Source organism: Vanacampus margaritifer, chromosome 3, assembly GCF_051991255.1.
Source record: "Vanacampus margaritifer isolate UIUO_Vmar chromosome 3, RoL_Vmar_1.0, whole genome shotgun sequence".
Taxonomy (NCBI): domain Eukaryota; kingdom Metazoa; phylum Chordata; class Actinopteri; order Syngnathiformes; family Syngnathidae; genus Vanacampus; species Vanacampus margaritifer.
Genome location: NC_135434.1, coordinates 3842624 through 3866845, shown reverse-complemented (window position 1 = coordinate 3866845; position 24222 = coordinate 3842624). Strand labels below are relative to the sequence as shown.

The 24222-nt window shown below is 38.1% G+C and overlaps 2 protein-coding genes across 10 annotated transcripts in view; one reads left to right on the top strand and one right to left on the bottom strand.

Moving 5' to 3' along the window:
• Positions 1-144: 144 nt before the first annotated feature.
• Positions 145-3634, bottom strand: mtrfr (mitochondrial translation release factor in rescue). The gene is made up of 3 exons (XM_077560304.1): positions 1710-3634; positions 1342-1643; positions 145-513 (listed from the first exon to the last, which is right to left on the bottom strand). The coding sequence occupies exons 2-3, from the start codon at positions 1627-1629 to the stop codon at positions 277-279; spliced, it is 525 nt and encodes a 174-aa protein (XP_077416430.1). The 5' UTR covers positions 1630-1643; positions 1710-3634; the 3' UTR covers positions 145-276.
• A 25-nt stretch (positions 3635-3659) lies between these two features.
• Positions 3660-24222, top strand: part of LOC144048394 (membrane-associated phosphatidylinositol transfer protein 2-like) — a 48634-nt gene continuing 28071 nt past the window's right edge. For 3 of the 9 annotated variants that reach the window (XM_077560297.1, XM_077560298.1, XM_077560299.1), the window contains exons 1-2: positions 3662-4213; positions 20756-20993. In XM_077560297.1, the coding sequence (XP_077416423.1) occupies positions 20916-20993 (78 nt within the window). In that variant the 5' untranslated portion in view covers positions 3662-4213; positions 20756-20915. Of the gene's footprint in view, positions 4214-20543; positions 20683-20755; positions 20994-24222 lie in introns of those variants that run through there. The other 6 variants (XM_077560302.1, XM_077560301.1, XM_077560296.1 and 3 more) reach the window with 5 other exon arrangements.

Below are 24222 nucleotides of genomic sequence, written 5' to 3'. Positions count from 1 at the left end.
GTCTAGAAATGTACAATATTAACACACATTAGAGATGTACTTACCGGTAATTTGTATTGTATATTTGTAGACACTAACAAAAACAATTTGTAATTTTATGTGGTGAAAAAGTAATAATTTTCAGAAAATAAATACCACACACCAGAAAGTTATATCGTTTATTTAAATAAAAAATGTAATTTTTTAAGTTATAAAATTAAGCAGGAATAACACATGTTTGTACACACAGTTTTTTCCATTCATACGGAGACTTAAAAGATGCTTCAAGTATCCCTCTTAATTTTGAACAGGGTCGTTCCCAGACGTGGTCTGGGCTAGGAAGCTTTCTTTGAACAGTCTCTTCTTCTCCAGATTCTCATTTGCTTTCTTGCGTTTGGCTTTCTTTTTAGCTTCGGACTCTTTCTTTCTGACCAGAATGCTGCTGCTCTCTCCTTTGTAGAAAACGTCCAGTTTTTGCTGCATTATTTCCCGTGCTCGCTTTCGATTGATGTCCACCGATCTGGTTTGATGACACTGCGAGGGCAAATAATGACGTCACCTCACAGCAAATATAGAATTCAGGGATTTACACCAATAACAATAAAGCTTGAACTTGAACAAATGTTTGCTAGGATATTCACTAAATCGCCACCAAAGCTGAAACAAGTAAACTAGACAAATGGGTAATGCTGAATTCTGAAAGTTAGGAGTTTGCATCAAAGTATGGATGAAGTCTGGACTTTGGCCATTTCCTGGGGTCGTAATTTAACCACCAAATCGTTATAGATATTTATCCAAATGCCCACAAATGGGATTCCGTACACCCCGAGCCACATTGCAGATATTTAAGTAAGCATTTAACAGTAGTAGTTGTTTGAAGGTGTGTAATTATTCCATAACAAATATGTTATAAAATAATTTCTGTTATCCCATTTATGGCGTTTCACATTATGTTAGCATTAACCCTTCTGACTTTCATTACACCCAGTTAAGTGGTTTGGTTGAAAATGTTGGTGTTTAAGAATACACAATCTTTAAAGTGCTTTTTACATGTCAGTTTTACAGTGAACATCAAGTGGGAGTGAGAAACAGTTTGAAACCAGCACACTCGGCCTCTTATTTTAGATAATTGAGAACAGGCCTTGCAGACGTCACACATCAACCCACCATGAAAACAATTTACAGTTAAAAAAGTAGGCCTATTCCTTTTTTTTGTACTTTATTATTTATTATTATGAAAAATGAACAAATATGTGTATAGCCTATAGAAATTTTCGTTCTTAAATAAAACAAACAAATACAAATAGACACAGGAAGGGAAACAACACTAATTCCTAATAATGATAATAACAATGAATGAACCTTGACAACAATCCCAGAAGGGACGTGTTTCAGCACCACGCAGTTGCTGGTTGTGTTAGTGGCCTGTCCTCCGGGTCCAGAACCCCTCACAAACTGCTCCTCCAGCTCATCTTCCTGCAGGTGGACCAGGTCGGCCAGGTCCTTCTTTCCGGCGACCGCGACCGCGACCCACGTTGGCGCACCCGGAGGCGGCTTCACCACCGAGGAGACCCCGGGGTACTTGTTCCGTGCCACTCCATTCGCTATGCCGTTGTACATGTAGCGAACGAACAGGGGAAAACTCGACATACTTTAAAGTACGTCTAAAGAAGCAATGAAATGTGTATCATTAGATACATATTTAATGTCTTTCAGATAATCGCGTTTACCTTTGGCTCCAGACCGCCGAATCTTCTTCTACGCTTAAAAAGATGACAACAAAACAAAAAGTTCTTCTTCGCGGAAAATACGCCATTTTTTTGTAGACTGTGTCGCCCTCTTGAGTTAAAAAACAAACAAAACGAGTGGTATAAAAGACTTAAATTTCATCCAATTAAAACATTTAATTATTACAATCAAATTTAGAAAAGCTAAATAAAAAGTAAATGTAAAACATACCCTTAAAAAGGACCGAATAACCAATATATTAGAAAGATCATGCAAATATTTTAGGCATATTGTTTTAATGAAAATAAATATTGTCCCACACTTAATAGAAAAAAATCTGTATTATGAGCATATGTTTGGAATTCAAATTAGCAGTTCTACTAGAAAAAAATCTGAAAATAAATCCTACACAAATTGTGACATTGTGAGAATATTTTCATATTTTTATGAGTAAAGTTGTGACACTGCCCAACATTTTTTTTAATTTGTGAAGATAAATGTTATACTTCAAATTCAAAGAAAAATGTTTTAACATTATTTGAATATTTTAGTAATTTTTGCGAAGCAAAATTATAAAAAAAATATTTATGCAATTTTACAAGGGCAAAAATAATAATTTGAGGGAATGTAACTACCACATTTCAACTAAATGGTAAGTCAATGAAAAGGTTTTTTTCCAACTAGTTATCATCATTTTTGTTTTTGACTTTATTTTATTTTTTTATTTAATTGTTTTTATGTTTGATTTTTTTCCCCAATAGTTTGCTTCAGCTCGTTGTTTTGTTTTTTCCCAAGTACCTTTTACTGTAAATCGAATGGAATTGAGTTGAGAGTAACAGTGTCCGACAATGTTGTATGAAATACCACAGAAGTATTTTAATCTAAATGTCCATATAACTGGTCTTAAAAAGAAAAAGAAAAAAATATATATATTTTTAAACCACCATGACGTACTTGTATGGTGCTTCCTGTCTTCTCCCATGGTAGACTAAAAATAGTCCATCAGGAAACCCCATGTTGCCCACAGAAAATGACAATCTGTCCATGACCTCTCTCAGATAACGATAACAAAATTTCCCCCCGATTATTTAGTGTGCACATTCAAAAATGCTATCTCTCATGGGAGTGAAAACACTTTAATTTGGGGATAATTGTAAATGTTTAAAATGTTGCTGATTTACAGAGGGGTTAACAGTCTACAATTTTTATAGTTGTTTATTGATTTTGGTAACAAACATATAAACCAAATGTGTAAACAAACAAAACACCCACTGTACAAGTTAGAAAATGTTGTGCATTTAATAGAGTGATATAATAAGACATTAATAACTGAGTATTTATTTTTAATTTGAAATTTCACACTCGGAACACACATATTAACAAGGTTATTAATCTGAACAAGAACGAGCGAAATAATACAAATTACAATTAAAAAAGCCTAGGAACGATAAGGGGGTGTAATTTGCATTTGACCACTAGGAGGTGTCATTGTGCTTGCTTAAAAGGAGCCCTGTCAAGCTGCTATAAAAACACACACCGGAAGTCTTACAACATTAAAAGCAACGTTGCGCTTGAACGCGCTGCATTTTTTTTTACATTTCCACATTTCATCCCTTCTATCCTCCCTCCTTTCTTTTCGTCCTCCAACATTATTTCCTTATAATTCCTCCATTCTCCCTTAATGGCGTCTTTCATCCCTTCTTTATTTCCCTCCCTTCTTTTGTTTTATACATTCATGTATTTTATTACTTAAACTGGGTTTACTGCGATGGTCTGTCCTACCTTCAGACCCGCCAATCCTTTATCCCTTCCATCCTTTCTTTCATACCAACCTTGCTTCCTGTACCATGGTTGTGGTGCTTTTATTTTGAAAAGCTAACCGGATCTCCATGGCGTCACTCCTGTGTCTTGGCGTGTCTCAGTGTGACGTGCTGCTCAGGGACTGTGAAGTCTCGCTGCGCTTCAGACTTACGGAGTGACAACTTCACGATGGCGGTGGTGGCGCCTCCTCCTCGTTCTCGTCGTCTTCCCTGCCGGTTGGCCTGAGCTCCTCATACCCGGACACACGTCGTATCCCCTGGGCCGCCGACTCCCGCCAAACGATTTAAGGGCATTTTTTTGTGGACCTCGCCCGTGGGCTAACTTTGGCCTTTTAATTCATTTTTTTAGTGGCGGGGTGTTTTGTAGCCGCTCCCGTTGCCAAATATGCGGGCCTGAGTGGCAACAAACCTCGGCGGGCAGGACCGGGCGTACGGCGTAAACACACGCCGAGGACGTGCTGATGACGACGGCGATGATGTTTTGTGGTGGCGTCATCTGTGCTTCGCGTCGTCAAGGAAATCAGGACTTTTTTTGGTGGGGGTGCACTCGTTTCCAGCTCATGGACCTCACCGGGTGGGCGGCTGCCGCTGAGTCCCGCTGACTCCGGAGAGGACCCCACCCGCCGCCCGCTCCCTCAGGTGAATGAACTGGGCTTCCTCCTTCCCAATGCCGAGGTACATCGCAGGTATGTGATGAGAATTTTTGTCATGGCCGCCATGTTGCTAGGTAACTAAGTGCCGGGTGGGTTTACTGTAGTTCAAAACGCCCCCCTTATTCCCTTAATTTTTTAACTTGTACACCTGTTTCCTTCCGCCATGTTGATGTTCGGGTGTTCACCCTCATGCTGTGTCAGCGAGTTGTCTTCAACCACAAACCAGGAAGTGCATAGGCAGTCAATCATTTGCAGCTTTTACCAACTGCCACGCTTCATGGGGCACCGAAGCGACGTTGAATTTATTTAGGTGGCTCTACATTTCTGTTCATAATTTCTACTATTGATCCCTTTGTTAACCTGACTTTGTATACCCATGTATAGTTTTTAATCTCCAAAGGTAGCAGATCCAGTTCCAAAAGTAGACTGGGGTTAATTTATATAAATTTGCAAGTGAGATGCTAAATATCGTCTCGGCCTGCTTAAAATGAACAAAAATAATCAGTACTGTATACAATGTTGCCTTGAGATACGAGCGAGGTGTCATTGTAACGTAGGCTGATTTGTTTTGCTTTGACTTGCAAGCACACACAAAAAGAAATGCAAGCACTACATTGTGGCAGTGAACTCAAGTCACTTTAAACCAAGCAGTAGTTTGTCAGGTAATGAACAATTCTTCAAATGTGAGTCATTACCACAAAGCCTAAGGAAAGTTTGCTTAATGCAATGCTAACAAACAAAGTAAAACAGCATAGATGGGTTAACGACGGTGTAACTGCCCTTTTAAGCAATGACTATTTGAATGCCTGGAGACGCATACCGGTACAAAAAAAATATACTAACAGTCATTGAGTCCTTATTATTTGCAAAAAAAGACTAATATGACTGCATCTTATTGAGGAGTAATCGTTGTACTGCCAGAAACTGATGATTTTTAGACTGGCACAAAGTGTTCTCTATGATGCATTGTTGTAGCTGATAATGTAACATTAAATAATTCTATTAAATAAAGACCATGAATAGCGAATTTTTTGCTTCTCCAAATATGCGGCCTTCATTTTTAATGCTACCTGGTTTGCGTTTTTTTCTGCCGGCGATTTCAGTCAGGCGAGTTGTCAACTGCAGTGGACTTCGCCTCTCTCTTTACTTTTGGTTTTACATCTTGTTGTCAGTTTTGGAGGTTGAAAAAAGGGACAAGGCTGTTTTAACAAAGGAAGGAGTAGAAAGCCAAGATATGTTTTCAAAGCAGGGAATAAAAGTAAAATGTTGTAAGAAAAATATATACAGTGGTACCTTGATTTGAGTTTTCAAGTCATGGTTGATTATTTGCGTTGTGTTGCGAGTCAAGTGGAATTATTATTATTATTTTTTCGTGTCGTTTTGGTACTGCAGTGCTCTCGCGTTAGCCAAGGATTAAGCCACAGTCCCTGATGCACTTCCTAAAAGACAAAAAAAATTTTTTTTATTGATTATATTTTTTTAAATTAATTGGCCATTTAATCAAATTTTAGTCTGCCAAATATCAGAACTAGAAAGAGCGTCAAAACTCCATAAACTCGGTTAAAACCCTACTAATTAAATTCTCCAGCTGCAGAATAACATCATATTCACCTTATTTTGATCATTGTGTGGTTAAAAATGACATTCTGTGCAGTAATAAAAAGACATGATAACGGAATTTATGCTAATGAAATAACAGTGGGTTCGCTAGCAACGCAGTGCAGTATTTGCATTGCATCGTGGGATGTGGCGGCCATTTTAGGCAAGATACCTGAAACACAATGATATTTATGTGGCAGAAAACCAAAACAAAGTTCTGAGCCTTCCGTGTTCATACAAAGCCCGTTCATAAACCTGAAAAATGTACTCAAGTAACAAAGTATTTGGATTTGGTTATTTCCCACCGCAGCCTTTTTAGCCTGATAATGACTCGTCAGTGGTGTCCAGTAGGCGTGATGTGGCATGTGACTCTCTTGTTTTGTCAACATAAAGGCTGACCTCAAGTCAGTCAGTTACATCGGGACAAGATGTGACTTGCATTTCCACAAATCAAGAAATGCGGCGTGCCGAGATCATCATGTTACCCGCGCGTATCCCGCCGTAACGTGTCGAGGCCCGCGTGGCGGTTGGCCAGGGATGTTGCGCAAAAGGACGTGAACCGGACACGGGGATGTCATTTCAAGCGGCCATTACACCAACTTCCTATTTTATTGTTTCCGATGATCACTCAATGTGTCATCATTGTGAACCTTTCAAATATCGTTAAGTTGTCATTTTTTGGGGGCGATTGCCTAACCAGTTTTTAGAGTGGGGTGTGACACTTTCGCACGTTCGCCCGAGGAACTGTTCATGCATGCACACGCACACACAGGGCGTGGCCTGCTGCAATGCGAGAAGAAAAATATTTTAATTAAGTCAGTGCCACAGTAGATTTATCATTTAACTCTTCAAGGTCATTTGAGGTTCATTTGCTAACTTTTTTTTTTTTTTTGCGCCAGAGCTACAGTTTGTAAGTGGAATTTGCTTTAAGAAGAACGTTTCAATATTTTAAGAATATTCCTGTAATTTTACAATGGAAAAAGTTGGCATTTTATAAGAACAAATGCAACAACTCAAAGAAGAAAAAGTAAGATTAGAGTATTAACGTAAGTTTCCAATGGAAAAAGTATGTCGTTTATAAAATAAATACCACACTTGAAAGAAAAGAAGTTGCAATATTATAACAATATTTTTGTCATTTTACAGGGAAAATTATTTTTGATTTGATGAAAAAGCAATAAACACACTTCTAAGAAAAAAAAGTTCCATACATTCAAGAAAATAAGTTCTTCTTATGAAATCTTATGAAAATATTTCTATAATTTTACAAGAGAAAGAAATGATTCACAATAAAATATGTATGAAGGTAGGCTATTATGAGAATATTTATTTATTTAATATTTCACAATTGATACAATTGACTTATTTACAATTTCAAAAAGAAAAGTTGTGATTTAATGAAACTATTTATGTAATTTTATGAGTACAAAAAAAAATCATGTCAACCAAAATAAATGACACACATTAGAGAAAAAAGTTGGAATATTATGGCACAATTTTTGTTATTTCGTAAAGCAAAATATGATATTGTGAGAACATTGATGTAGAAAAAAAATCTAAATTTGATGAAAATAAACTCCATACTTGGAAAAAAAAGAAGAAATTTCTGTAATTTTAATAGAGAAAAATTCAAACTATTAACAAAATAAATAATGCAATTGAAAGAAAAAAATGTTTTGTACTTTCATTAATGAAAGTTGTCATTTAATTTAACTAAACGCCGCACTTGTTGTGATATAAAAATATTTGTGTAATTATATGAAAGAAAACACCACACTTGTTTGTAGCACGCGTGTGACATTCTCACAACAATTCTATTGTTCTTCCGGCCTTCAATCTTATAAATTAGGGGATATTTATTGTGTCTCAGTTGAACTTTGTCAATATATATAAGCAGTTTTGCTTTTTCACTTCCCTTCTCAGAGATACGGAGGCAAATGTGCTGCATCGTGTGTGTGACATCACAACCAGATGTCATCCCCAAAAAAATATACATATATACATTATGAGAATACAATATTTGTGTAACTCATGAAATGACTTGTTACTTGTGAAATTCTTCAATTTTCTTTTTTTTGGGGGTGGCTGTTCAAATTTGGAGTTTGACCACAGCAACTCAAAAATCAAAAACGAGGAAATGAGCTCAGGTGCGCTTCCTGTCACTTCAAATGGGAACCCCATCTGGGTCAGTGCGCCAGGTATTTTTTTATTGTTATTATTTTTTAAATAAATGTTCCGTTTGTAAGTAGAAGACGTTCCGGCTCCTGCTTTCTCAGCCCTGGTCTTGGCTTCTGGACGGGGAGCAGATTGCCTTTTTGCTATTTTGGAATTCTCTCCTGCATCTTTTTTCCATCCCACCCACGTCATGCAAGTGCAAACCTTCAGGAAGAACGTGACGGGAGAGTACGTTGAACCCCCCCGTTTATACAATAAGTGAAAATGAGACCGTATTAAAAAAAAAAAACGTTTGGAAAAATAGCCTACAAGATTTTTAAACATATTTTCCTACTAGTTATTTGAGAAGGTAGTAGATAAAAAAAAAAAAAAAGATCCCAATTGGTGTCAATGTTGCTGAGCAGGTTCCAACTGAATAGGATGAAGCAAGGCACCTTCACTTTATCTTGGGCTGCGTAGTGTCATTTTCATTTTTTTTTCTACCCCTCTCCATAGCTAATAAGCCCTGCAGGCAGAGTCTCACGCCTTCTTTTGCGTCACTTGTTTGACAGTCAATAGATTTTTATTGGCGCTGACAGCACAGCGGGGGGCGCTTTAACAAGTTTTACCCTCAAATAGAGCCCACCTGCTCGCAAGACGCCGGCTACATGGAGGCAACTATTTTGGTCACCTTTTACCGAGTGTTGTGCCGGCAGTCTCCAGGCAAGTGGCGGGCGGCGCCTGCTCAAAATTTCAAGGTTGTTACCTGTGCGGGATTTGGAGCATAATATGGAGAAAAGGTGATTACGTTTTATGTTTCTTAAATGTATACAAAGACATTTGCTGCATTGAAAAGCAATACAAATAAATCAATTTAATGAATCCTTTCTGGTTTGAAATAAGGCTGTATGATGAATGTGGAAAAGGTGAAGCGCTGCAAATACTTTCCGGAATGTGAATAGCAGGGCTGAAATGATTAATCGAAAAATTGCATTACAAAAAAGGTCAACGGAAAATGTCTGCCTGGAAGCTTCTCCACACTGACTAATGTTACTGCAAATATTCACAATGTATCACTTTATGAATGAGTTAGGCCTGAAACGATAAATCGTAAAATTTGACTACAAAAAAAGGCGAATGCAAAATCACTGCCTTCATTTGTTTGGCGGAGATTATTTTTCAACACGACAAATGATTCTGCAATTGTCTACAGTGCTTCACATTTTGATAGGGTTGAATCGATTAATCGTAAACTTTGATAATGAAAAAGGTGAACATATAATCACGGTCTGAAAGCTTTGCAGCGATTATTTTTCCACACAGGCTAATGCTACCGCCAGTATGCCACTTTTTGCTAAGGCTGAAATGATAAATTGAATAATTTGATACAAAAAAAGGTAGCTGCAAAATCTCTGACTCAAACTTTCGCAAGGTTCATATTTCCACATTCACTAATTTACCACAAATATCCACATTCTTCACTTTTTAAATCTAAATACTAGCTAACTAACAACACATCTACACACAAGCTATCGATGCTAGCTAATTTAATATACTGTACCATCGCTAGCAAAAACACATCGTAACGATCAACACAGACGCCGATGCACTTTCAACCGCTTGGTTAACAGCTAGCCGCTAGCCAAGCCGGCTACTCTCATTCACCGACTCCCACGTCACTCACCAGGCTAGGCCCCACCTTTTAACATGTGCACGCAACAGTTATACCTGCACATTATGTAAATGCATTTTGTATCCGATAATCATTAGAATCAATGATTTTAAAAAATAATTGACAATCTGTAACGCCAGCTGTAATATAACAAACTGCATGTCATTATGGGATGTCATACTGAAGTGCCGTTTTGAACGAGAGCTGTGTGATGAGCTGCTTTCTTCCGAGCAGCCGCTCATCTCATGCCGTTTCCAATAATGTGGGAAGTGGAACCTGCGTCACGTCTCCTGCATTTTCTTTTATAGAACCCCCCACCTCCTTCCCTCTTCCTGTGCCCTCAATGTACTGTATGCGTGTTGTGAAGGGAGGAGTTGCTGTTTCCTCTTGCCTGTTTAGTGTTTTTGTTTGTTTACGTAAAGGGGAGTTTACAAGTCATCAATGGACTTCTGTATTTGTTTCCATCAGTCAAAGTCCGACATCCTGTTAGATGACGGATTGGCTCATCTAATCGGAAAGTGCGTTGTTTGCATCGTTAAGCTTTTGTGAGTACATCCTGTATTTCTGTACCTTATCACAGATATTTTAATCTGTGAGAACAACAAGTGACTTCCTTGTTTTTTTTTGGGATATAAAGTCAACCCGGGTTTAGAGCATGGCGATACGTTCTACACCCACCTGTGATGAAAATACCAATCAATAGGGATTTTTTTAGGCTGTTGCCAGTTAAAATTGTGATAACTGATTGAACTCATTTGCTCCCAAAAACATATAAATACGTTCTCTTTTAAATATTACCAGTGTCCCAAAGACGTATTTATACATTTATTTTGTTTCATGCTAGAGTATACAGAAGGCTTTGATGCAGCCTCTCAACTGAAGAGAGCGCATGAAGTAATTGTAGTTATCACCAAAACGGCCAGCAGGTGGCAGCAGAGTATAAGAGATCAACCAGGGCCCTGTTGCAACAAGCAGTTTTCCTCAGTTTTAAACAGGTTTGTGACTAATGATGAAACTTCGCTATATTCTTATGCTAATTGCTGCAAAATGGAAACAGATAGAAATATACTTTTTTTTCTGATGAAAGAAGAGACTTTAATCTTTCTTTTGGTAGATTCCATGTTTTTATATTAATAGAACACAATATTTTGTGGGCCTTGCAAAATGAGTCAAAATCCAGTAAAACAACCGGGAGCGAAGGGGGATTGCTTCAGTGAAAATGGCTGGGAATGAATGAGTTAATTAACAAAATGTCTAATGAAAAAATAAAATAATTTTTTGGTTCCATTTTGTAGTAGTTTTACACTCTCTTGCTTACACAGTTCTCTTAATAAGAGCAAAAATGCTTGCTTCGAGTTCATTTGTCACACCATTCCTATTGTAGTTTACTGTAAAACTGACATGAAGAACAAACATATTTATGCAAACATTAATTAAATATTGTTTTGTTTATTTTAGTTTTTCCATTGAAAGCTATTCATGTAGGTTGACCTTATTTTTTCAAGAATCTGTTTTGGGCTTAAAAAAAAAAAGTATTTATAGTGAGTGTATTTATATGCGGATTTTCGCTATTCTTGATAGGGCTGTTCAATTATCACACTCCACAATTAAAAAATCGGCATAATCGTAAACAAAAATAAAAGATTATTAATAATAATTTTTAGTTAAAATTTATATATTTGCACCTTTTTTTACTTACATAATTTCAAATGATTTTATTTGTCTTCATATTTTTAAATGTTTAAACATTTTTTTTTTTACACAAAAAATTATCGTTTGAATAATCGTGATTTAAAACATTCCGTATATCGTGACTATTATTTTTTTCCCCATAATCGAGCACCCCTAATTTCCGATTCTGAGCCCCTTTGTAATTTCCACTAACAAAAAGTCAGCTGTCTTAATGCTAACATTGTTAGAGTGATAACTTTTAATAATTTGATGACGTGAATCTGTAATTAATTTTCATATTTAGTGAATATTGCCCTGAAGCTTTATTTTGAAAAAAAAAAAAAATCTGTCTTTTCATGACATTGTTCAAACCTACCCTTCGCTGCTTCTTTTTTTTCCACTGGACACCTGACTTTGACGTGGGCTAAAAATACCCCCCCCCCCCCCCTCCTCCTCCTCATACTACACACTTTTGTTGGGAAGTCCTTGTTACTTTAGTGCAGGTTTTTCAGGCAAAAGTGTTCAAAGTGTAACGTGTATGTGCGTGTCGGAGCGATAGCTGGTTTTATAGGCTTTTGGCCTGATAAGAAAAGGTGATAAAAAGTCACAAGATTTTCCGCCGAAAAGAAGAACATGACCTCAATGAAAGAAAAGGACAAAATGGCCTTTTATGGTCAGCAAGAGTGAGAGAGAGACTGTCGGGAATCACTCGCTCATCCCCTTCTCCCTTTTTGCTTTGTAGGGCAGGCCCGTCCCCAGACCTCAGACTTTAGGGGGGGTCATGTCTTTCATGAGGTGGCCCAATTCTTACTAATACCATAAAGATGACTTTGTTCCTTATTTTTGATGACGTCACTACTGTATTTGCTCAGCAATGCCGCTCCCTGACAATAGTCCTGAATGACGACCTTTGCACCTTTACAGAACAGATACACAGACGCCATCTTAAGTACGTCGACGCCGCAGCCATTTTGGATGTGGAAAAGTGAACTGCAGAGTCATCGAGTAAAATCGTAAACTTGAAAAAAAAAGTGTTAGTATTAGCTAAAAAAAAAACATTAGGTGCTAGCCTCCAGACCAGAAAGAAGGTTAATGAACTTATAAGGCTTATAAGGCTTAAAAAATTTTTTTTTGGAATGAATTGTCATCTATTTGATTCAGGATGACACCTGCCATCCAAGGCGATGCAAAACAATCACAGTGTGACTTCCCGCCAACTCGTTTACGTAAAATACAAAAGGCAAAGTCATGTCCTAATTTGTGTGTATGCAAATCAGGACGTTTCTTTGGTTAATATAGTGCACGACTGACAGTGTGTGTGTGTGTGTGTGTGTGTGTGTGTGTGTGTGTGTGTGTGTGTGTGTGTGTGTGTGTGTGTGTGTGTGTGTGTGTGTGTGTGTGTGTGTGTTATGTTTAAATATCAGCGGTAGAAGTAACCAAGTACAAATAGTTACTTTAGTGTTCTTACTACTCAGTAGTACATTTTTCAGGTACCGGTTTTATTTGAGTATTTCTTTTTGCGACCATTTTTTATTTCGTGAAATAGTTTGTGTGTTGTGTGTTACTATTTTCAACCCCTGCAGATGACTAACTACTCATCTTGTGCTTTCCTAAAAAGAAAAGATTTAAGCTGGTGTATGTTATTATGTATTTATTTTTGACAGTCTTTCATTTAACACAAAATTGATTATAGCATTAAAAAAATATATATATTTTTTCCTGTTCAACTCTTTTAAAGAAGACAAGCTATTGAGGTCACCATTTTCCAAAAATAAAATATTTTGAGGTATCAAATATATCAAATTTTTGATCATTGAAAAAAAGAAGAAGTTTGTTTCCTAAAAAAACATTAAAGAGAACTACAAGATGTTTTATATTATTAAATATTTATTTAATATCTCCTTTAATGGAGAATTTACTGCTAGCATTAAAAATTATTATTATTTTTTTTTTTAAAACTTGATTAAAATTGTTCAGTTCCTCAAAAGAGGACAAACTAAGGATGTTTGCACTTTGCTACAAAGAAAATGTTTTTAAATATGTTCATATTTATTTGCTCATCTTTCAGTCTCATCTCAGCAGTTTTTGGTTTCATTTTAAATAAGTCGTAAAAATCATTCCCTTCCCAAAAAGAAGACACATTTGATGCTGCACTTCCCTCAAAAGAATGTGTGGAGATATTAAATGTTCTTTTGGTCATTTTTCAGTTTGTTTTGAGTCATTTTTAATCAGTCATTAAAATGGTTAATTTTGATGTTGATGTTGCACTTTCCTAAAAAGAAAATAGTTTGAGATGTTAAATGTTTATTCGATCATTTAATGTTTTTGTTTAAAGCTTTCCCTTGACATTTTCCTTTTTTTAAAAAAAAAAGATGATTGAAATTCCACTTGCCTTGAAAGAAAAGATTTAAACTCCTAAAAATGTTGGCATATTTATTTTCCGTGCTCCAGGAGTAGCAGCGAGAATGAGAACGCGGCCCCCGTTTTGTGCTAGCGGGCTCCGCTTCCCTCGTCACTCTCGACTCCCATCTCGCGGGCCAATGAGCAGCCAGCGAGCCCCCTCGGTGTCTCCATGGCAACCGTGTCCACCCTCCCCTTCAAGCAATGATGGAGCGGATTCAGGGGCAGGGAAGGAGAATGCGTTTTGGCCTCGGGCGTTAACATTTCGCCTGGTAAGGTTGGCAGATTGCGATTCGTGTTCTTCCGATAAGCTCAGCTAACGAGCACGTACTTGATGTACACGGTTACGTTTCTTTATCGGTTGAAGTCGTTCCGTGGTCACTATTGTAACTCAACTTAATCCGTTTCCCCAGTTGAAATGAATTAAAATGGAATGAATCGGTTTTGGCTCTCAAAACAACACCAACATTTTTGTGTGTGTGTTTTTTTGCCCTGTCCATATTGTGCTTATTTTTTCCACATATATTATTATTATTATTTTTTTTTTTTTAACAAACACAAGCAATACATTAATCTGCATTAATCACTGCCGGTTGTGTCAGGGCCACCACAAAACGGCTTCTTAAAGGCTTAACGTTAGGACCCTCGCTAATATTGTACTCATTTTAATAATTCAACGTCATCATGAGCTTAAGGTTTTCCATAAACAGTCGCCATGAACTCCAGCCTAGCAATAACGCCGCAAAAATACTGGCCTCTGATTGGTCTGTTGCCGTTCGTTGGAGTAGCACAATGCGTCATATTCAGAGATAATGCTGGGCAATTATAAAATAAATATGAATCGCAATTATTGTGATTGATATTGAAATAATGCTAAATAATGACAATTATTATAAGTGGTGGCATTTTGCCCCTAAAATTTGAGACCGTGGATCTTTTTTTCTTTTTCTTTTTTTCTTTCCAGGAGAGCTCAGTATTGTTCATTCGATTTGACATCATCATTGCTCTCCTTTTTTAAAAAAAACAAATAAATTAAAAAAAATTTAATAAATGTTTTTTTTTTTTTTTAAATATATATACATATATATACATATACACACACATATATATATATATATATATATATATATATTATTTTTTTTTGTATGTGGGTGAGTATGTTTATGTGCGTGTGTGTGTGCGTGCATGCATGCGTGCGAGTGTGTGTGTATTCATCAGTTCACCTAAAGCCCATTAAAAAAAATCCCATACTAATAATATAATATAATAATAAATTGCCAAATGCAGAAACAGACCGTGGATCTAAAATTTTCATCCAGTCGCGCAATTGCAATCAGTAAATTTGCAGATTTTTTAATTACATTTTTTATTTTTCTTATAATAACTGTTGAATATTTTTCATTGCTGACTTCTGCTCCACACTTCAGCCCATTTATCAATAATATGATGAATATTTACTTTGCAAGTCAATTTAGAATGTGTGCCCCTAAATATTCTACTTGCGCCCCTAAAATGTCAGGTTAGGAGCTACTGTGTTCCTTCAAAAAAAAAAAAAAAACACACACACTTCTGGAACCCTGTTAATCATTGATTTAAAAACTTACAGTACTTATTCAACTGCCAAAACTCAACTACTCAAAACTACTATTATAGCTTCATGCCCGTTTATCCTTCACACTGAACACTTTTTAACAAAATGACCTCGTAAATATCATGTTTGTGAAATTCAAGTCAAATCAAATCAAAAGGTTTTCATTCTGCTGCAGCCACACCTTTGCTGCATTGCATCTGTACACACATTTGGATTCAACCCCTCATCTCTTTATCGTATTTCTTTGATCTTATGTTGTTGCTCTAACTTTTATCTTCACAAGTCTTAGGACCTAGTGAGCGAACCTGGGACCTCAGGTGTCATATTTTGTGCCGTATCATGTGGAAATGAATCGACATTCCTTGAATCTTTGAAAATTAAACTTTACTTCAAAATAAAATAATGAAATAATACTAATAATAAATAATACATATAAATACAGGTTCTTCTTCCAATGCACGTGTTGGCCTCTTAGGGGCAGTGTGGTGCCATGCATGCATGGAGTACACACAAGTAGAAGAAGAAAGTTGCGGTTGATTTCTTTTAATATAACTCGTTTACCACAGATGGGGAAAAATATATGCCTTTGAAAATTGTTATATTACCGATCTGTACGTGTTCGTACAGCTTTTGCGCGAATTTTTTGCTAATTTCCTTCTAGCATGCCAATAGGATTTAACATTGAATTTAGCATTAGCATTGGCGTTGTTTTTTTTTTTTACTTAAGAGAAAAAAAATACGATGCGTGTAATTATTTTTGTTGTTTGTTTAGTCTAACAGAAAAACTGTTGTGTCATTAAACAGTTTAAGCATCCTCAGGGAGAAATTTGATGATCATTTCCAGGATTTTTGGACAGTTAGAAAAAAATCTTCCCATGACACCAGTTTCACCAATATACATGGAATTGGGGCAAAAGTCTCAAGGATTCATGTCGTCGCCAGTTTTGGCAACATTTTGTTTCGTTTTTTCACCAACGGCATCTAATGTGAAGACATTGCTCTCACACTTCCCCTTACACAAGGTTTGATTGTGAAGGAAAAGTAAAGAGCAACAAAAAGCATTTCCTGTCGGCCTGTGGGCTAAATGAATTAACTAATGGTCGGTTCCAAATGACAGCGTAGCCACGCTTTTCCGTTATCGGACCCCCTGGCCCCCTCAGCGAGTTATGTAATGGCTGCGCAGCGTGGGAGATCCTTGTTTAACCCTGTCGCGTAACTGATTAATCCGAGTGTCATTTGCATATAAGGTCATCTAATTTTGGACGCGGGGTGAAAACGCGGTAGGCGACGGGCCCCTTTTCAGCAAGGCCGATGAGCGCCACAGCCAGGCTAAGAAAACAATGGCTCCCTTAAATGCTGCCAGAGATGTCCTCATACATTTTGAGCATGCTAGCATAGCAGGTATGCCATATTTAGCATTTCTTGAGAGCAGAAGTTAAGCCGCATACAAACTAGAGCTGTTTTTAAGTCTTACAGTAGGAGGAAGATGAGGAGGAGGAAGAGGAGGAACACAATGGAGAAGATGCTCAGAGGGTGTTGGGGGTATTTTTAGCTCATCCCCTTCGTACTGCAACAATGACTAAAGAACAAGGGCAGGTTGCGCATCCCACCAGCCTCTTCTTCGTCAAAAACAGAAGAAAAAAAAAGTTCACCAGACTTCAGATAAATAGTTTGGAAAACTGTCAAGGTTGCAAGTGTTGAACAAAAGGTCAAGAAAAAACAAAACATCTCATTTGAAGTTTTGTAAGATAAACGTCATCTTACTAGATGAATATTCCTTAAGAAAAAAAAATTATCGTCATTGTTTTTTTCAGAGAAAAAGGTTGCAATATAATATGGAAAAAGTTGAAATTTTGACCTAAAAAAACATTATAACTTAGCTTGACAAAAGTAAAAATTTGAAATGAAATCTTTTTTTTTTATACCTTCACAAATTATAATTTTACATGAATTGTCTTAATTTACTTTTTATTTTTATTTTTTTTAATTAATATATATTTTAACATGAAAAAAATGTAAGAGTTGTGATATTTCATGGGAAAAAGGCACAATTTTCTGTGAAATAAGTAAAAAAAAATTACCGGCAAAAAAGCTTATGTGACATAATTTTATGTGAAAAACGTTATTTTACCTGAAAAGGTAGAATCTTATGTTAAGAAGTCACATTTTATGTGGAAAAATAATTTTATTTTACTGACTTTTTTTAAGAAAAGTGTGAAAAGTCATAATTTTATGTGAAAGTGCATAAACTAATTTTACATAATAAAAGTTGTAATGCTATAATTTTCCTGTATAAAAAGATGTACTTTTACCTTAAAGTTGTATAGAAAAAAAGTCTTAATTTTACCTGGATTTTTTAAATTATTATTTTTACAGGGGGAAAAAAAAGTTAAAATTTTAGATACAAAATAAAACAAATCTGAAAAATGTTGCTGCTTTCCAAGGAAAAACTTTTAATGTTGCATGGGGGGACAAATTTTTCTTGCAAATAAACCTATAATTTTACGCCAAAAGCCTTGATGTTATAAACAAGTAATTTTAAAATAAAATAAAAAAAAATAAAAAATAAACATTAATTGTAATGTTGTTTGGAAACAATAGTCAAAATTTTACCCCCCAAAAAGTCAGATTTTACATGAAAAAGTTTTGTGTGAAAAAACGCCATTGAAATAATATTTAAGTAGTAATGATAATAATTAAGTCAGAATTTAAGGTATGTCTGATAGAGAAAAAAAAAGGAAAAATATCTGGATAAAAAAAAGTAAAAATTTTGTAAAAATATTTATTTGAAAAAAAAGTTGTAATTCCTATGGGGGTCAACATTTTAAAAGATAAAAGTTGTCATTTTATTTGAAAAGTATTGCAAATTTGGAAGAGAACGTGTGTATGTGTCTTGTCATATCTCCTCTTAATTGCAACAATTGTCTACACACACTCACACGCACACACTTGCACTCACACCCAATGTATTATGGTAAGCCATGTGACATTTTAACCGGACGGCTGGATAAGCGCATCAACCCAATGGACAGTTGTTGTGTCGGGCCGTGACTGCTGTCGTCTCGTCTCGTCTTGGCAGCGCTGGCTACGGCCTGATTTGTCCCCCCCCCCCCCCCTTGTCGTGCGGAGGGAACGCCTTGTGAAAGTGATCCAGCGTATTTTAGGCACGCCAACTTTTTCCGCTGCCTGTCTAAGCGGGAAGGTCAGATGGAAGGAGGAGAGCTTGGAAATCAAAGGGGGGAATGGATGGGAGGGGGGGGTGTTCATCAGGGCAGGAATGTTTTTATTTTTTTAATGCCACAATTATTATTCAATTTAAATGATCAAGTTATTAAAGTATCATTCCATGATTCATGAAATCTTCATTTTGACCTGTGTAGCGTGCGTAGCCGCTGGCGAGCGCATCAGCGATTGCCTCGAATGGATGGCAGCGTTTCTAAGAAGGCGGCCCAGATGAGGCGAGCAGTTGCAGCACTGCGCTCGCGGCCATCCTTAGTCGAGTGCCAACGGGATCCTCGCCTCCTGCTTTTTTTTTTTTTTGCGCCGCTCTTGCGTCACCGCCTCCAGGGGGAGCTATCTTTAGAACTGGACCAGCATATTCTCCTAGCAAACAACGTCAGGCGTTGTGCTTGCGTATGCTCAGATTATTGTGACGGAGCTATTTTTACCCTCCGTGTGTTGTGTGTGTGTGTGAGAGTGTGAGGTTTTTTTTTTTCTGGGTCAAGCGCAGCGCTCACGCTCTGGAGTGTTACAGGTCTCACATCTGTATTGAGCTCCATGGGAAAGTAGGAGAAACGGATTTACTGTACAAAGGGACGCTTGTGTTGAGCGATTTGTTGTGCTGCTGTAGCAGGAGATTGTATGTATAGATTAGGGCAGTGGTTGTCAAACCGGGCCCCACTGGGCTTTATCTTGGGGTCCACAAATTAATTTACAATGAATCATCATTTTTTTTCAAAGATAGAACTGAATCTCTTCTTTCAGCTGAATAAAAATGTTCTCTTCCGGGTTTAAGCCTTGTGCCAAGTAAACGAGATATTATGATAAAGTTGAGATGAAATTGCGCGTCATAACAATGAGGTTAGGGCTCCCAAGCCCTGCGACCTTCCCTGCTAAATTGAGCCTCTTTGGTCTTGAGACCTCTCGGGTTTTGGTGCCGCGGGCTTTCCTTGCGGCAACTTCCGCTAGCCTACTTTTATCCCAGCTTGTCCCAAGTGGACGGTTATTTTCAGCAAAAACATGTCATCCTGTTCTGATTTTTGGATGTATTTTTTTTCGTCCCCTGCAAATCGCTGATGATGTATTACTCCCCCCCCCCCCCCCCCAAAAAAAAACAGGTACAGTAGTCAGTTAGGTAAGCGCTCGCTTGTGAGCTCAAATCATGCTTTGTGCCCACTCAGGATGCTCCCTGGGGGTCCACGAGCTAGCTTGGAGGTCTGAAAATATATTTGCAATAAATAATTGTGTTGTATCATTTTAAAAAGTTCATCGTTGGCAACCAATGAATCCTCTCTACCTAAGTTTTGGGTCAATTAAAAGTTCTAAATCAATAAATTCTCTTCTTTTTCTACTTCATATTGGTCCTATCTCAAGGCACCGATGTAGTCCATTTGGTTAGCACTTGCTTGCCTGCATGTGCCCGCAAGCTTAAGTGGTGTGAGGCATCCACTTAGGACACGTAAGAGTAGCCCCCTCATCCCCCCCCCCCCTCCCGTGCAACTCCAGGTGCCAGCACCAAAGCTGGCCTTTGTTTGCCGGATAAATAACACGGTGGGCCTATTAGCACGGCGATTATGGGCCTGCCGCCAGGGAAATATGCTCAGGAATGGGTGGATGTGAAGCTTATGCAATGCTTGCGAGTCACATTTGGAGGTGTAGGTCGCCATTTCTTAATTCGCGAGTGCTGAATGGTCCCAAAAAACGGACCCGGGTAAAACATGCACAAGTGCAAATACTTTGTTAATGTACTTAAGTGCCCCTTTCTTCTTTCTTTTCTTGATGATTTCTTTTCCTGATGCTCTTTTTTTTTACTCACTACCTTTGGTACAGGGGTGTGTAGACTTTTTATATCCACTGTGCATCCTACCTAACTCGCGCCACCCACACGTTGCGTATGTACAAGCACCACCCTCGCCTTGTGCCCAGCGCGTGCTTGTTTCAAGGCGGCTATTTGTGCAATTGTTGAGGGTGGGGGTGCTCTGAGAACATTACGCAATGCTCCCCACTAAAACTCTAATCCCTCTTATTGCTGAATGCCCCCCCCCCACCCCCCATGTGACGGAGCCCAAGGTCCAGGGACGCTTGTGAGGACCTCACACACACGCTAGGCATCGACCCCGAGTATAAGTAGAGAAGTTTATCGAGGGAAGCGCTTATGCTGGATGGAGAGGGAGCGCATACGGAGCACAGCTCACTGTGAGCCGTGCATGCTATTTGAGCGTTTTCAAACTTTTTCTGATGGGATCTAAATCTCTTCCCCCCCTTACAGGAGCCATCCATGAGGACGTCGGAGTGGCTGATTTGACGCCTCGCTCGTAGGAAACCCGAGTTTCTCCCTTCCCCCCCTCTTCCCTTGCCTTCTTCCCGACCCCACTTTTCCCTGCCAGTCTTCACCTTAGCCCCACTCCAACCCCACCCCACCCTCCACCATGCTGATCAAGGAGTACCGCATCCCCATGCCCATGAGTGTGGAGGAGTACCGCATCGCCCAGCTCTATATGATCCAGGTGAGGTGCCACGTGGTAGGTGGTCAAGGTCAGCAAGGCCTAAACACAATCAGAAGTAGGGTCTGACCAATATGGATTTTTTGAGGCCGATGCCAATTCCACTATTTGAGCAGAAGAAAAAGAAAAAAAAGTTTGCCCATTGAAAAAAAAAAAACTACCAACAAAATACCACTCTATAGTATTGTACTTTCTGAAATCATACACTTATGACATACATAAACAGAATGTAAAGAAATGACACAATTTTTACCACACTTTTTTTGCTTCCGTTCAATGGACATTGTGCTGCTCCTGCTGGCGTGCGTGCCTCCGCCCCCTAGAGGCAGTAATTCAGACATAGAGAGACACACACACCAAGGAAAGTTTCACAACTAACTTACTAAACTGCAATAATGCAATAGCATATAAGTATATATGTTAGCATTAAGCTAGCTAACTTTAAAGCCAAGTGTTATGTAGCTGTTTTAATTACAAATGCAATTCTCTTAGTTTTTTTTAATTTGACAGTAAATGTCAACTGGGACTGACAATAAACAGGTCAGGCTTCTTTTTTGAATAATTTTTATTTAACAATTCTTCAAAAATGAAAAACTCTTTAAGTCGGGTCACTCGTCATATACGTACAGTATATATAGATGAAAGTCAGACAGGGAAAGCGCCTATTTTCAAATAATTAGATTTTTTTATCAGTTATTTTGCACACTTGAGTATGATGTTTTATTTATTTAAAATTTTAGTCATGTTATATAAATTTATAAATTTTATGTGGCACAGTTGCTCACTCTTATAGTTTTTATTTTAGTATTAATGTTTTCTATAATGGCGGCACGGTGGCTGACTGGTTAGCACGTCCGCCTCCAAGTGCAGAAGACGTGAGATTGAGTCCGGGCTTCAGCCTTTCTGGGTGGAGTTTGCATGCTCTCCCCGTGCCTGTGTGGGTTTTCTTCGGGTACTCCGGTTTCCGCCCACGTTCCAAAGACATGCATTGCAGGTTAATTGAACACTCTAAATAGTCCCGAGGTGTGATTGAGTGCGACTGGTTGTTCGTCTCTCTGTGCCCTAGATTGGCTGGCAACCAGTTCAGGGTGTACCCCGCCTACTACCCGAAGGCCGCTGGGATAGGCTCCAGCGACCCCCGCGACCTTTGTGAGGAATAAGCGGTCACGGAAATGGATGAATGGATGGTTTCTATCATTGCGACATAATAGCGGTTGTATTAAGAGGTGGTTTTAGAGCTGGAAGACGCCCAAAATTAGACGCAGGTGGCCACCTCTGATTTGATATGCAGCAAAAAAAATTGTGCATTTTTTCCTCCTCATTTGGTTGTGCGCACATGCCGGAGGATTTATTTTAATCCAGCGGTGCTGCCAGCTGATCCGCTGCACACGGGGGAGAAAGGCCGACTCGTCATAACCGTCTGCATTATTTAACGGCGGACTTACTTTACTCTACTGTCTACCCTTTTTACCTTTGAGACATTTTTATTTAGAGCTGCTGTGTACGCTAAAATCCTGCTAGTCAAGAGTCGTGACCCTCGGTGGGGCCCTTGGCATGAAAGACCGTGGACACACCCTCACACCACACACCGTGTGAATTTGTATTTATTTTGGTGTGCTTGCGATTTAATACGCAATTATCCTCTTCCCATTTTTTTTAACACATTTACCATGTATGCTAAAAATAAAGGCAAAATATAAAAAACTTTTTTTATCGGACTCAATTCAAGTCGTTTACGTAATAAACACTTGGACTTGTAGTCTTTTAGGTGTTCATAACAACAATTTTATTAAAATGTCACGGTCGGGAACATGAGTCATCAACCCCAAAAGCAGTCGACCCAAAACTCACGTTTGCAAAAATGATTCCAGGAATTCTCAATTTCGCTCCCCCCCCTCCTCTCTGATGTTTTGCATGCCGATGCGTCCGGCATGCAAAAGAGGGGAGCCGTTAACGCCAGTGGCCTGTAGTTACCTTTCCCCCTGACCCGCACCGCCTCGTTGATGGGAGGCTGCCGTCTCCGTGGCAACCGTGACATCAGCAGCAGCAGCGTGCCAGCGGTCAGGAGGGGTTGACGGCAAAAAAGTGAGAGGGAGAGAGAGAGGAAGGGATGGAGGTGGAAGGGAAAGTGAAGAGGGTTGGTTGACGTTTGGCCTCACAGTACTTACATTATCAAGCGTACCGTAGTATTTGCTGCATTAATGTAGTTGGTTTTCTCTGTAAAATTGCTTTATTTAAGTGTTATTAATTTTATTTGTATTTATCAATTTTTCATTTATTTTCTCATTTCTATTAATCTAGCTAAAGAAAATGAGCTACCGTAGTTTTATTGGGAATAAAAAAAATATGTTTTATTTATTGTGAATAATGAAAAAAATCGTCAAATATAACATTTTGTATAAACATTTAACTTTTTCACAATATTATTGATCCGTTTATTATATATGAAACAGAAATAGGAGAAGTAGTAATATTACATTTTAAATATTTTTTGTATTCCTCATATTATTTTGTTAATTTATCTGTTGAAATAAAAATGTAAAAATGCATTAAATATTTTTCAGTTATTAGTCATTGGTCAATTAGTTATAATTGAATTAGTTTTGGCTAACTAGGTAATAAATAAAACTGTTAAATGCATAAAAAAAAAAAAATTAACATCATCTCCTGCCCCCCCAAAAAAAGTCCTGTTTGGGCCTAGAGTGGCAAAGTTTGCCCACTCCTCATGTAGATCTTCTGTCGCTGCCTGGTTTCCACGGCAACAGCAGCAAATGTAGGCTTCGTCACTGTGTCTCCGTACCTGGTCCCCTCTTTCCGCTTGCCGTCCCCGTGACGACTCATTTTGAATTCATCCTCGCCGCCGTCAGGTTCGGGTGAGAAATTAAATATGGCGGCCTCGTCTCTGCATCTCAATCAGGAAACTCCATGAACTAACTTGCACCAAACTCCCCCCCCAAAAAAACAGGATGTGACTCCCTGACACGTACAGCAGAAGCCTTTCGCGTTGACGCCGTTTTAGTTAGTGATGACTTGACAGCGGCTTGGCCAAAACATGACACAGGCTTAAACAGCAGAAGCAAATAAAAACTGTTAAAATAAAAGCTCAGATTTTTTTTTTCTCAAAAATCCAACTCCCAATTTTAATAGATGTTTTTTTGTTTTTTTTTCACTTCTGGAAATTGTTTTATTTCTCCTAATACCAAACTATAACAGCAACACTAACTTGCATCAA

What these genes read in the sequence shown, in the direction of transcription:
- mtrfr (XM_077560304.1), bottom strand. Translation starts at nt 1,629, where the DNA reads ATGTCGAGTTTTCCCCTGTTCGTTCGCTACATGTACAACGGCATAGCG. An exon ending in CTTCTGGGATTGTTGTCAAG is followed by an intron (nt 514 to 1,341) that starts GTTCATTCATTG and finishes TTGCCCTCGCAG; the next exon opens with TGTCATCAAACCAGATCGGT.